General features: G+C 38.8%; 1 protein-coding gene across 3 annotated transcripts in view; it reads right to left on the reverse strand.

Annotated features, from left to right (window-relative positions):
* Positions 1-12,778, reverse strand: part of ATP8A2 (ATPase phospholipid transporting 8A2) — a 318,028-nt gene that overhangs the window by 196,181 nt on the left and 109,069 nt on the right. For all 3 annotated transcript variants that reach the window (XM_050334134.1, XM_050334135.1, XM_050334136.1), the window contains one exon: positions 4,480-4,652. In XM_050334134.1, coding sequence (XP_050190091.1) covers positions 4,480-4,652 — 173 coding nt within the window. The remainder of the gene's footprint in view (positions 1-4,479; positions 4,653-12,778) is intronic.

Raw genomic sequence — 12,778 nt, forward strand, 5'->3', positions numbered from 1 at the left:
TCTCAGAGTGATGCTTGTGGGCTCATGTCCTTACCCTTGCATACTACACATAGTAGCAAAGCAGACAGAAAAACAAGGGAGTTTATTGTTGCTGGGGGGTTGTTTAAAGAACAACCATTTTCTCAGCTTGTTTACTTCTTTACTCAGTTCCCAACCATTATTGCTACAGCTCCAATATTGCTCAAGGTACTGAAAGCAACAGTTTGTGCCACTATCACCTAACAAAGCTGAGGAGGTTGGGTAGAAGCCCTCCAGTCAGTATTCAGGTACTGGGCAACAACTGCACATGCCTTTCACACCTAAAAGCAAGCAAAATCATGATGAAGTAGTGGCCATGAGATGGCAAGAGCTCCTGTGGAAATAGCAGAAAGCCACAGACATTGGTGTTGCCAGATTTCCAAAGTTTCTGCTCATGCTACAGTGCTGTACAGATAGATATCTCCACGGAACAGGACATCTGATAAAAGTATAATAGAAAAGTTGACAGATTTTACAGCAATTGAGACATTTTTCTTGGTTTTCCCATTGCCTGAAACCCCTCCAAAAGGGCATCAACAATTTGTTCACTCAGATGAAAAGCTGCAGGATCTAAGGCTATGTTTGGAAAAGAGTATTACTCCACTGAAACAACATTCTAGCACCATCACATCAAACAGTCTTGCAGAAATGGTCAGTAATACAAGAGGAAAAAAACAACAATGCTAAGGCAGCCCAGTGACAGAAGTAGTCCTATCCTTATGCTACACACAACTCTGGAGATGTTTGTTTTGTTGGGCTTACATCTGTAAGAGAAATTAAAGGACCATGTCTACTGTCCAACCCTTAATTTTAAGTACTGAAGTACTTACAAACTGCTTGGAGTTATTTAATGTCTAAAATGCTGGTGAGTTGCTTCTCCCTGATGCAAGTCTTGTTAATATGGTATTAAATCCGTAAAAGGCATAGTCACTGTCACCTGTAGTAAAGTTCTATTAAACAACAACAAAGTTCCCAAAGCACAGTCATAAAAAAGTTTTTCTGAAACAATACACATTTCGATAACAAATATTTCAAGGTAGGCCCCTTGGTAGAGAATTAAGTATGCTGCCATAACACACAAGTTACAGATTTTTCTGCTACTTTTATATTCAAAGCCAAACACGACAACCTGCTGTACAAAACTAGCTAGTGTAAAAACACTAGACGAGTGATAACACTCCATTTTGTTGTTAAAAATAATGTCACTTCTACATAAGCCTTAACATTTGGTTCTCTTACAAAACATCAATAAAAACAAGTCCTTTAAGGAACATTTTAAAACCTGAGACAGGCAATCAACAGTTCAGATCTCATAAATGAAGTCATGAGTTCAACTGCCCTCAAAACAACACTTACTTCCACTGAAAAGTAAATTTTGCTTGCTCTCAATGCACTGACATCCCAGTCAATACGAAGGAAGATAATAAGATCTGTCAGTCTCTGGAAAAACTTTCAACAAACAAGGCTTTTTCTTAAAGAGTTGTTTGATTTGATTTTGCTTGCTTTACCAAGTCTCCCGAGGGGTATATTTTACTCCACTGTGCCACTGGCCTGCTAGAAACATTGTAACACTGGAAGACTTAACCCCATCACAAGATACCATCTCTCCCTCTTAATGCAAAATGGAGCCAGGTTTACTACAGTTTCATTTTAAGAGATTACCCCTGAGAATCAAGTTCAACTACAGTTTATGCCTAAAGCCCAGTAAATGAATATACAGTGTATCTTCAGTATATTTAAAGAAAAAAAAAAAAAGAATGGCAAATACAGCTAAACTCCCTAGAGGAGATGAAAATATTTTAGTAAATTTATAAAATATTAAGTCCCACGAATTTATGTAACGTTAAGAATAGTAACACAACTCCTCCTAGAGTGGTTAAACATCATAGCACTAAGTCAAACATCCAGATCCCCTTCCCAATTAACATTTTTGTTTGAAGACTAACTATTTAATTTGAAACTTCCTCTTGCTATGCCAATTACATTTTAAAACTTTTTCCTGTGAAGTTTAAGTGCACTATCTTATTTTACACACTAAGAACTATCAAAAAGAACCCAGAGTGGGGGGGGGAAAAAAATGTTTTTCTTGCCTCAGTACCAAACACCTGGCAAGTAAATGGAAGGTTCCTGCAAAGCCTTAAAGGTTATTAAAAGCATTCCTCCTTTTCCCTGGGGACTTAAAACTCAGCTATTTTCATTCCTCCTTTTAAGCTTATGAAATTACATCATCTTTTTCCTTTTGATTTATACTTTAGAGTATTTTTTCCGCATTGTTCCTCAATTTGCTAATTCACTAATAAATAAAACTCCTGCTGGCTCCCATAATGAAATAAGAGAGGAAATGCCCAGTATTGTATGTTTCTTTACAAAACAGGATCATTCATTACCTTAATTACTTATATTTTGTGTATAATTTTAATAATTTGCAATTTATTATTTGTTTCAGCTACACAGGTCTTTGACTTGTCAAATCTTCAAGAAAAAACTAACAAACTGCCTTGGAAGGACCTCTAACAAAGCACTGTGATAGAGTACAACAGTAAGAGCTTTCTGTTTGCTCAGTGTTTGTTAACTTCCCAACAAATAGAGCATAAGTCTACACCAGGAGTCAATTCCCTTCCTGGGCACTTGGTGCTAAGTCCAAGCTAACTTTACACCAATCTTCTTACTGGTCCTACATCTGGGCCTGTTGCATTCAAAAGATTGCTGCAATTGTGTTAGCTTACTCCTTGTAAAACACTGTTGTTTACTCCCATGAAACAGCTGCAAAAGTAAGATCCTCTGCTCTAACACTTAATGCCCTCTCCCTTTAGGTCCCTCCCCAAATTTAAAAAAAAAAAAATTGAAAAAATAAATCTTCATTCACTCCTATTATATATTCTTACAAATTGACACACTAAGTATCAGAGAGTACAAACTGATACTCTCTGAGCCTTCTCTAGGTTGAAGACTTGCAGTTCTCTCAAGCCTCTCCTCGTACAAAAGATGCTCTAGCCCCTTTATTATCTTTGTGGTTCCTGCACTGGACTGTCCATTACACCTGTTTGCATCTTGTATTAAGGATCCCAGAACGGGACACGGCATTCCAGATGTGACCTCACCACTGCTGAGTGGAGAAGGAGGATCACCTCCCCTCAGTCGTTGGCAATGCTCTTTACCTTGCAGCCCAAGGTATTGTTGGTCTTTTTTTGCCACTAGGATTCATTGCTGGCTCATGGTCAGCTTGTCCACCCAGACCCAAAGATCCTTCTGGACAAAGTTGCTTTCTAGCTTAGCAATACCCACGGTTTACTGGTGCAAGGGGTTGTAACTCCCAAGGCACAAAACTTTGCATCTCCCCTTCCTGAGCTTCATAAGATTTCTCTGCTCAATTCTTCAGCCTGTCAAGGTCCCTCAGCATGGCAGCAGTGATATATCAGCCACTCCTCACAGCTTTGTATGATCTATAAACTTGCTGAGGGCATACTCCATCTCATTGTCAGATCATTAATGAAGATGCTGAACAGCGTTAGCCCCAGTACTGTGCCCCTGCAGAACACCAGTCCAGGAGATATCTGGAAAGAAGCTGGTCAGACAGAAGCCCATGGGTTAATCTACTTCAGGACAGCAATTGCTTTTGCCATGTCATACTTGTATGATAGAACACACATAAAGATAAGTAAGGCTGCAAAACAGTAGCATAAGGTCTCCATATAGTCATTCCCCACAGAGCAGGTCTTGCTTCTAGAATGCAGATAAAACTTCCCATCTGCCTAAATCAACAGTGACCCTTCCAGGTCACAGTTGTCAGGAACGAGAACAAATACACATGCAGTCCTCAAAGTTGCATGATCTTTCCAAGTTAAAAATGATTCAGCCCTCCTGCCATACAGAAAGTAAAGCAGGTTAACTTTTGGCTTTCCTTTTCATATTTCTAGGAAGGCTCTTATTTCCTTCTGAAATAGTCATGACATAGGACCACTTCTGTGTACAGCTAAATCCATAAAAGGCAATAAATTCTGCTGTGACATAATAAAGCAAGCACTAGTCTCTAACATTTAAACAGGGCAAATGGCACTGTTACCCACATGCTCACATAAAATAAAATTTTAAGTCAAGACAAATTCATCCAGAGACCTTCTCTAGAGCTGAACTGAACAGTATCACAAACTTTTTGCTTACAAACGACTACATCCATTCTACTCCTCCTCATCAGTGTCTGCTATAATCAGGCAATTAGGCACAATGTTTTCTCATGATCTTTCATCATTTCATAAAAGAGATCAAACTCAACTAGGACTGACTGTGGCAAAAGGAATGGCATTATTAGATAACAATTTTAGTGAAGGACTTGCTTCCTCCTCCATAGGAGCAAGGAAGACACTGATAAGTAAGCTGCTTAGTCGCAGGGTGCATAGTAGGTTGAATTTCACAGGCTTCACATCCATTTTGTTACTTGAAAAAGCCACAGAAACTTCTTACCTGCAACAAATGACCGCTTTACAGGAGAGTGCCAAGTCTAGAAAGCTCTGCCTGACTTCAAATGAAAGGGCATACTTCAGTGTGTGGCCATCAATAATCAGGGCAATATCATTTTCCTTGCCCAGTGACTCCCCCAGACTGGTACAATGTTGAGTCAGAGAGGCTCTTGTTGCCTGAAGAAAAAACAGAAAGAAATCATGTTTTTTCATAATATAAGAAAAGTGCATCCAAACTACAGCAAGGCATCTCCAGACTTTGCAAGAGACTTCAGAATATGCGCACACAAAATCAGTTTTCACAGGACCTCGTGTAGAAATAAAGTTGTCACAAATCAGAAAAAGTTGTCTCTGCTTGCTTAGGAAACCACGTCTTGTTTCACTGCAGACTCCAGCATCTCCCCTACACCGTCCTGCATGATGCATGTGCCCACAGTAGTTGGCATACATCCTTTTCAACTGTAGCCCAAATGAATTAACTTCCCTGGGTAAAACAGCTGGGAGGAGAATCAGGCCACTTTCACACAAAGGAGAGAGAAAAGCTGGGGCAGGGGGCAGAGAGAAAGAGAGGAAGTTGTTTTGCAATTCATTTTCTCTCACCCCACTCATTGATACAGTAGTCAAAACAAAAACTCTCTCTGATGCACAAGAAAACGAGCCCCAAACTAGAGAAAAATTTAGAGATTAAGTTAATGAATATGACAGAGTGCACAATTCAGCCCCTTCAGACTCGGACTACCTTTTGCACCTTCTTCATTACAAGAATGACTGCATTATTCCCTGTTTCCCCATTAAAATGCAAGGGATTAGATTTATGATTTCATGACTGTACGTGAAAATTTAACACAAAGTAGATGACTGTGCTTAAACCTTTAGAGACCAGAGCTGGGAAAACAAGGGTATGTCTTCAGGGAAAAAAGCTGTTTTATCTAGTTCAACACTACTGTGCAGTGACAATATTCACAGAAATCCCGAGCATGGTATAAGGGATACAGTTTCAGTAATGCTATCAATAATAAAATTTTATTCCAAGAGCCCCCACCCCTGGAAACTTGGAGTGTCATTTCTTTGTCTTTACTGCTTCCTCTCAAGTGTTGCTCAAACATTTTTCTTGCTCTCAAATGCAGAATTAGCCCCCATCCTTTTCCTTAATGGACCCACAGGATTAAAAGCTTCACTGACTATTTGAAACCAAGGGCAGTCCCTGCCCTTATTTCCTGTCTAGCACGTTGGGCACTTGAGGAGAAACACCCTCATTTTTCACCTGACCCAAAGAAGTATGAAGGGCCACGGCCCAACCACTCTCTCCCACAGAGGCAGAGGAGAACCCTGAGGGCAAGTTCAGGAGGGTTATTCAATATCCATCATCTGTTGCTCAAAAGAAAAAGCCATGTGACAACAGCGAGTCTTATAAAAGGTAATGTTTCTCATCAAATGAGATTACTGGTATCTCCACAGCTTATTATCATGGCTATGCACAAGCCTCATCCAATTCATGCCCTGGTCATGGAACTTTATTCATCTTATATAGGATTAGTAACAATGTTAATAATAACTCAAAAGGCTATAAATTAAGGATTACAAAGTAGGTGCTTAATTTAACCAGCATTTTATAAAACTCTTAACTATACTCACCCATACACAGGGCTACCTTACAACCTAACAGTTTATATAGTAAAAAAAGCATGAATTATTATTTCCGTTTCTTCCAACTACTTACAAATGTTATGTTTTAAAAATGAAGACAAAGTACTGCTCCTGTAGGCCACTGCAATTAAGCAGAATAAACTAGACCTCAAACTCCCTGGGTATACATATAATGAAGACTTCCTAAGGAAGCAGAAGGACAAACATTTGGAGACCATGGGCAACTATATCCTTTTGTGGGCAACTCATTACTGGTAACTAGAGTAGAAATCCCTACTTTGATATCTAGCTTTTACTCTGTGTTTGACATCAAGGGATACATTTCTTCAAGTCACATTAAGCAAAACTAAATCAATCCTTTACTGAAACAAGCATAGTGGAGCAGAAATCAACAGTAATCTTAAGAAAGTACCTGGATAAACTCAGGCCTCTGGAATATCCCTGCCTTTTTACTGAGTACCCATCAAGTATAAATGGAAAGTCTGTCAGAACTTCTGACAAAAACAGAGTATCAGAAGCGAATATTACAAGCAGCTCACTTAGCCATAATAAACTTTGTTTTCCTTCCCTCAAGATTTTCTTTAGACACACAAAGCATCCAGATGCTCTGGGGGAAACCTGGAAAGGTGCCTGTCAATCAGACCTTATTGCACTGGCATATCCATTTTCCATCAAACACTAAAAATACACAGTCTTAAGTCAGAAGGCGCAAAAACTGCAAAGTCCATCAGTTTAGTAGCCCTGATTCAGTGAGCTATTCCAATAAACATGGACACTTCATTAGCCAGTAGAAGACATGTACACCTGCTTAAGCTATCTGTTCCATCACAGCAACATGATCAGTTTAGAGTTTCACAAGGGCTTAAAAACTCCTAAGACCACTGAGTTTCAGAGCACAAACATGAAAAAAAAATTGACCACAGAACTCCAATTGAAGTAGATAAGGAAATTCGTGTTTATTTTTATTCTACTTTTGCACATTTGACATGATTGAGGGCCTTGTTTCTACAAGTATGAACAAGTCTGACAGATGCATTTAAGGGAAATAGTTATGGTCTCTGTACTTGAGTTAAATTCAAGACATGATGTTATGTTCCATAATCAACCTATCTCTCGTGCTTTTCCTGTTTGTTTTTCCATTTCCATTTTAACAAGTCACAACCACAAATACAAACCTTGAACACAGCATTTACTTGCATTACTGCCTTAAAATAAACTTTCAGATGTTATTGTTCTCTGTGTGCATAGTTTCCATCCAGAACACCAAGTAACATTATTAGTGCTCTATTATAAATCTTCACAGCATAGTGTAATTTGTTGACAGGTAGAAAACAAAAACATCCTGAAGCACAGCTTGTGTGGTCTTTTCTCTGGACCCCACTCTCAGGATCTTTAACAAACCTTCTGATGTGCCTATATAATCTCACTTTCTAAAACCTCAGAAAAACCCTGCTGAGCCCAGTTTTGTATTTGAATTATGAAACTGACTAACAAATTTTGGGATTTCCCAGGCTATTATTTTGTAGGTTGACAGAGCAAATACTAATACTTTTCACTTGATGCTTAAAGTCAATCGGTAAATCAATGCAGTCAGAGTGAACCTGATCAGAGCTCTGCTGACTACTCTAAAAAGAAGAGCAGACTCCTCATACTGCAATAAAAAACACTAGGAACATTACTACATAGGCTATATAACTAAATCTTTAGCGGATTTTTTTTTCCATGTGCCTTGGGGTGGGTGTTTTGTAGTTATTGGGTTTTTTGTTTAGTGGAGATTGTCCAATCCCTCCCATGAGATACTTTGTAAGTGTCCACACTACAGCAAAAAATGTTGGGGTGTGAGGCAATTCAGTATCCAACACAGAACCCCAGTACCAGACAGGTGCCAAAAAAAAAAAAAAAAAAAAAGGAGAGAAAAACCAATAAAACAAAAAAAATCAAAGTTACATCAGTAGGACTTGCAAAAACTGGGTGTCAAAGACTCCAGCAGGATAACAGCCATTCTCTATGCTTACCTTACAAAAAAGCTGATACCCAGAGAAGAACTGGACAGTTATTATCAGACAATCAGCTCCAAATCACCTCTTCTCCTTCCTCCCCTGCATTTCCCTGGGAAGACTCAAAGTCACCAAGATGACAGCAAGAGCCAGAAACAACAGAAATCTGGGCAGCCCCTACACTCATGTTTCATGATAAGCATACAGTGATACATGGCCCACAGGGCAAAAGATCTCGGGAAGAGAACATGCCAAGTAGCATCACGTAGGCAAGAAGGCCTCTTCAGCTGAAAAGAGCCACTCACCCCTGCATCTGTGACCTCTGATAGACATATCCCCATAAGGCCAAAATCAGCCTTACATTCTGGCCTTCTTGGGCATCTACATTTCAGGCACCCTCTATGCATGGCCATTCCTCCATCTCAGAAGACCTAATATGACTCTCACAGAACAAGCTCCTGAAGTACGAAATATTAGCTTATAGTTAAACTAATTTCCAAGTTTAAATCAATTGTATATACTACTTGCTTCTATGTTTATCTAAAACGTCCCGCTACTTACATCAGTTTAAAGACTTTTCCAAGTTAACTTCTTCCATCATCCTATAATTAATTTCCAAACCACTAAGTCTGATACGAGATTTAAATTGCACAATCTGCTAACTCATTGAAGTGCACTGCAGTGCCAGCTCAACCTATTTTAACAATCCAAAGATTTACTTTTTATGACTTCTGTTTTCCTTCCTATGCATTGATAATTTGAATCGTAACCATGTAACATTTTTTTTTTTTTTTACAGTGCTAAAAAAGGTGGTTTCAACTCAAAATACCAGCCATGCCCCCTGCTCCCCAGTGTTAAATGAAATTAAATGAAAAATCTTCCAGGGAGAGTTTAACCCCATTCAAGATAAAACTAGTCAACCCAACTTCCAACTTCATGGAAGATTTTCCACTACATATTAATTGCAACCTAAAAACTTTATCACATGTTAGGTGAAGGCTTCGACTTCAATCTGCCTAGTTACGCGCTAGAGAGATCTGTGAAGACATCTGGCAGAAACAAGTTTACAGGAGAATAGGAATAATCAACATAAAGGCAAACAAAAAATTTCATGTTTAAACCAAAGCTGGCAAAACACTATGCAACACCTGTTGGGCAGAGCAGTCACTGGAAGTGCTCTCCACAAAAAATAGAACATATGCAAGAAAGCTTGAAACCTGCCTCGAAATCAAGAAAGAAATACCACCTCCTAAACAGATGCTCACTTTCACCAATCTTCCAAGTTTGGTACCAAACATGACTAGGACAACAAACTACTCCAATTTCTGAAAGCAAAGAGGCCAATTACAAAGACCTAGTTATAAGGAAGGGTGCAAAGCATATTGCTACAAAGCCTAGTAAAGATGACTTCATGTGTACAGCAAGAGTCCAGCTGCAGGACTTGTTCTCATTTTCCTCTGCTCCCTCTCTTCTGTGATTCCTACATTGATCAGTCTTCAAACAATTGATTGTTTAACTGCTTTTGCTTACTGTCAGAATTAGGCTGTGGATGGAAATACCAATCCAAACCAAGTTGTGCTTGCTAAGTGCACTGTGTCACCTGCTTACATCAACTGATAAAAAAGCCACAGCTTATGGTCAACTAAATGGAAACTCAAAAACATCAGCAGAATTGGAAATACCAAGTTACTAATACGAGGATATGTGTGGCCTAATAAAAACAACTTTACAATGACATGGACCTCCACGTTCACGTTACAGAAAACTTGCAGACAAGCATTTGCGTACCTTCCCAGCAATGAGGAAATTCTTCAGAGCATGCACAAAACTACTCTGGCTGTCTTATACCCTTAAAGCCATATCACAATCACTAAAAACAGACAAACAAACAGAAAACCAAATAACACACACAAAACAAGAAAACAAACAAACAAAAAAGGGGGGGAGGGGGGGGGCAAACCAAAATCAAACAACAGCAGTAAGACATTCTTGCTACTTAGTGTGACAGATGAGGCAGTACATGTTGAACAGAGCAGGTTATATTCCAGTGCCATACTTTCTTGCCTTCTGCCTTTGTCACTACAGCACAACATTTAATTCACATTCAGTTTATGACCCACCTCCTTGTCTTCTCCCCATCTTGTGTGGTTGACTGTGTATTAACATGATCTTGCATATTTCCTTTTATTCTATAGCTTCTTTTAGAAGATAGCAGAGTAAAGGACTAGAAAAGCAGGAACATGCCATCCCATGCTCATACAAGTACTGAGAGACATGAGGAGTTTGCAAGTGTCTCACAAGATGAACCTATCTGAAGGAGCAACAGTAATACTGGGACTTGTCAGCTGTGGGATTACAGCAGAAAACCCAAGAGGAGAAAATACACTAACATTACTCATGGAAAAGAAACTTATGTACCAAAATTCCTCAATAATATGCAAGCAAAAACTATACAGCTCCATATGAACATCCATTACCTCTAAGGTTCCTGTAAAGCCAGAAATAGAAATATTAGCAGGGAGGTTGTTCTTTTACTAACTCACTGAAAACAGCATTATGGAGACACGCCTCTGAAAATGACACATTCATAAAACTGAATTTTAAGATTACATCCATTCCTTAGCTTTACAGGAAGAAGAGACTATAAGGACACTCTCTAGAGTTGAAAGCCAAGAGAACCTTTGAAAGATAAACAGCAATGAAATGTCAGTAGTTCACTACTCCACATTTCAAAAGAAATAGGTTTGAGTATCTCCTGGTTTAGGAAACCTGAATACTTTAAAATATAGGATTCATTACAAATTCAACCTGTACATATCAAATCATTCAGCAAATGGATCATGGAAGATTAGATCCCAGATGAATACCTTCAATTTACTCTTTTAAGCAAGATAAAAATTTAAGACAAAAAACAAACAGGCTCATCAACAGCTGTTGCTCTGTACTACTGCAGTGCTCAGCCTGTGTCACATGCTGATTTGAAGAGATACATAAGAGCACACAGTGTGACCCTCTCCAATGACACTTCACACTAATCAGCACTAACTTGATTTTTAAGTCCCAATCAATTACTTTACTTCATCACTTTGAAGCAATTCTCCAAAGAAAGACTGACAGGAATAACCAAGTGCCCCATATTCCCTCTCTAATATAAAACAAGCATGCTTTTGACAGAACTTCAGCCTGAACTAATTATAAGACATTTGATCCCAGATTCCAGTGACAGAAATGCCAAAATAGCTTAATATTCTCCAAGTCTGGTGGGAACAGGACCATGTTTGTACAATTGCTGGAAAATAGTCTATTGTAAACCATTTCTGCAGGTGCCATATAGAAAACGTGCCATTTCTAAATCATTCCCAACAAGATTGCCCATAAAGATTGCCCTGGAAGAGTCAATTGAACTCTGAGTAGTATGAGTAGATAATTCTTCCAAAAGATGTTATTATGGTCTTTGCACAAGAGTCTGAAGTTGATCAAGCAGCATCTGCATTTCTCTTATGGAAGTATTTAATAAGCCCAGATACCACAGTTACGCACAGGCCCAGCAACATGCCATCTGTTCATCCAAACCCATTTGGGAGACTAAGCTCACTGTGGTGTTTAAATAATCACAACATATAAAATACTAAGCAAATATTGTTAAACAGAAAGTGCAAATATCACTAAAAACATAAGGCAAGACAACAAGAACCCATTCCTAAAATATGCCAACCAGACGATTCACTGATTCTACACAGCAGAACTTGCTTGTTAAATAGCACTATGATTCCACTTGATAAATAGGATCTCCTACCATGCCAAAAAAAACATTGTATGGAGGACCCAGAGATATTAGATGGCCTCATTCAGGTCATTTTCACAGCTTTGAATTTAATTTCAAACTGAAATTCCTTCACAGTTAGCCAAGTAATTTAAAACATCTAGATACCAACAGTTCTTAATCTGTATAGCAAGTCTCAGGTTATCACATATTCAGACCAAATCTTGCCTTGATATTAGATAAACAGATCATATCAATATTTTTGTCTCCAGGGGCAGCTGAAAGTCCAGGTGAATTCGACCATCAAGAGTTATAAAAAGTGCTGTAGATAATTATTCTAGGATGTTTTCAGTTCTGTAACTAATTGATTATGCAGGAGCCAGGGAACTTGGTTAAATAAGGAAGAAAATACACCCTGAAGGAACATCTATTCTGTCATCAGTACATCGATTTCCAAGTATGTTCCACATAGTTTAAAAGGAAAAAGAAACAGACCTTTTTACAACCTTTGTCTGATCACAGAAAAATCATCTCCAAGTGTCTGGGTTAGATACACCATCTCAAACACATATCCTGTATAAAGTGTTGCAAGTACTTCAAGATCACAGTAAGGAGGAGCACAAAACAGCTGACCCCTTGAAGACTATGTGGTTAACTGCTCAAACAAACTTAATGCTTGGTTATCAGATGGCTGCATGCTAAACTGAAGCTCTCAGTAAAGAGAAGCAGTGCCTGTATCAAGGAGTGTTTATGCAGCCCTCCCTGCAACCCATGAGCTGGGGGCTTCATGGGAGGAGACAAGAATCAGGAGGAGAGAGAGGCATACACCAAATTAAAAAGTAAAACTGATTTGTTCAAGATTGCACTAACTAGTCATTTCCCATCTTGAAGATTAA

The sequence above is a fragment of the Myiozetetes cayanensis genome, unplaced genomic scaffold, assembly GCF_022539395.1.
Source record: "Myiozetetes cayanensis isolate MyiCay16 unplaced genomic scaffold, myiCay2020 scf5-8, whole genome shotgun sequence".
In the NCBI taxonomy this organism is placed as follows: Eukaryota; Metazoa; Chordata; class Aves; order Passeriformes; family Tyrannidae; genus Myiozetetes; species Myiozetetes cayanensis.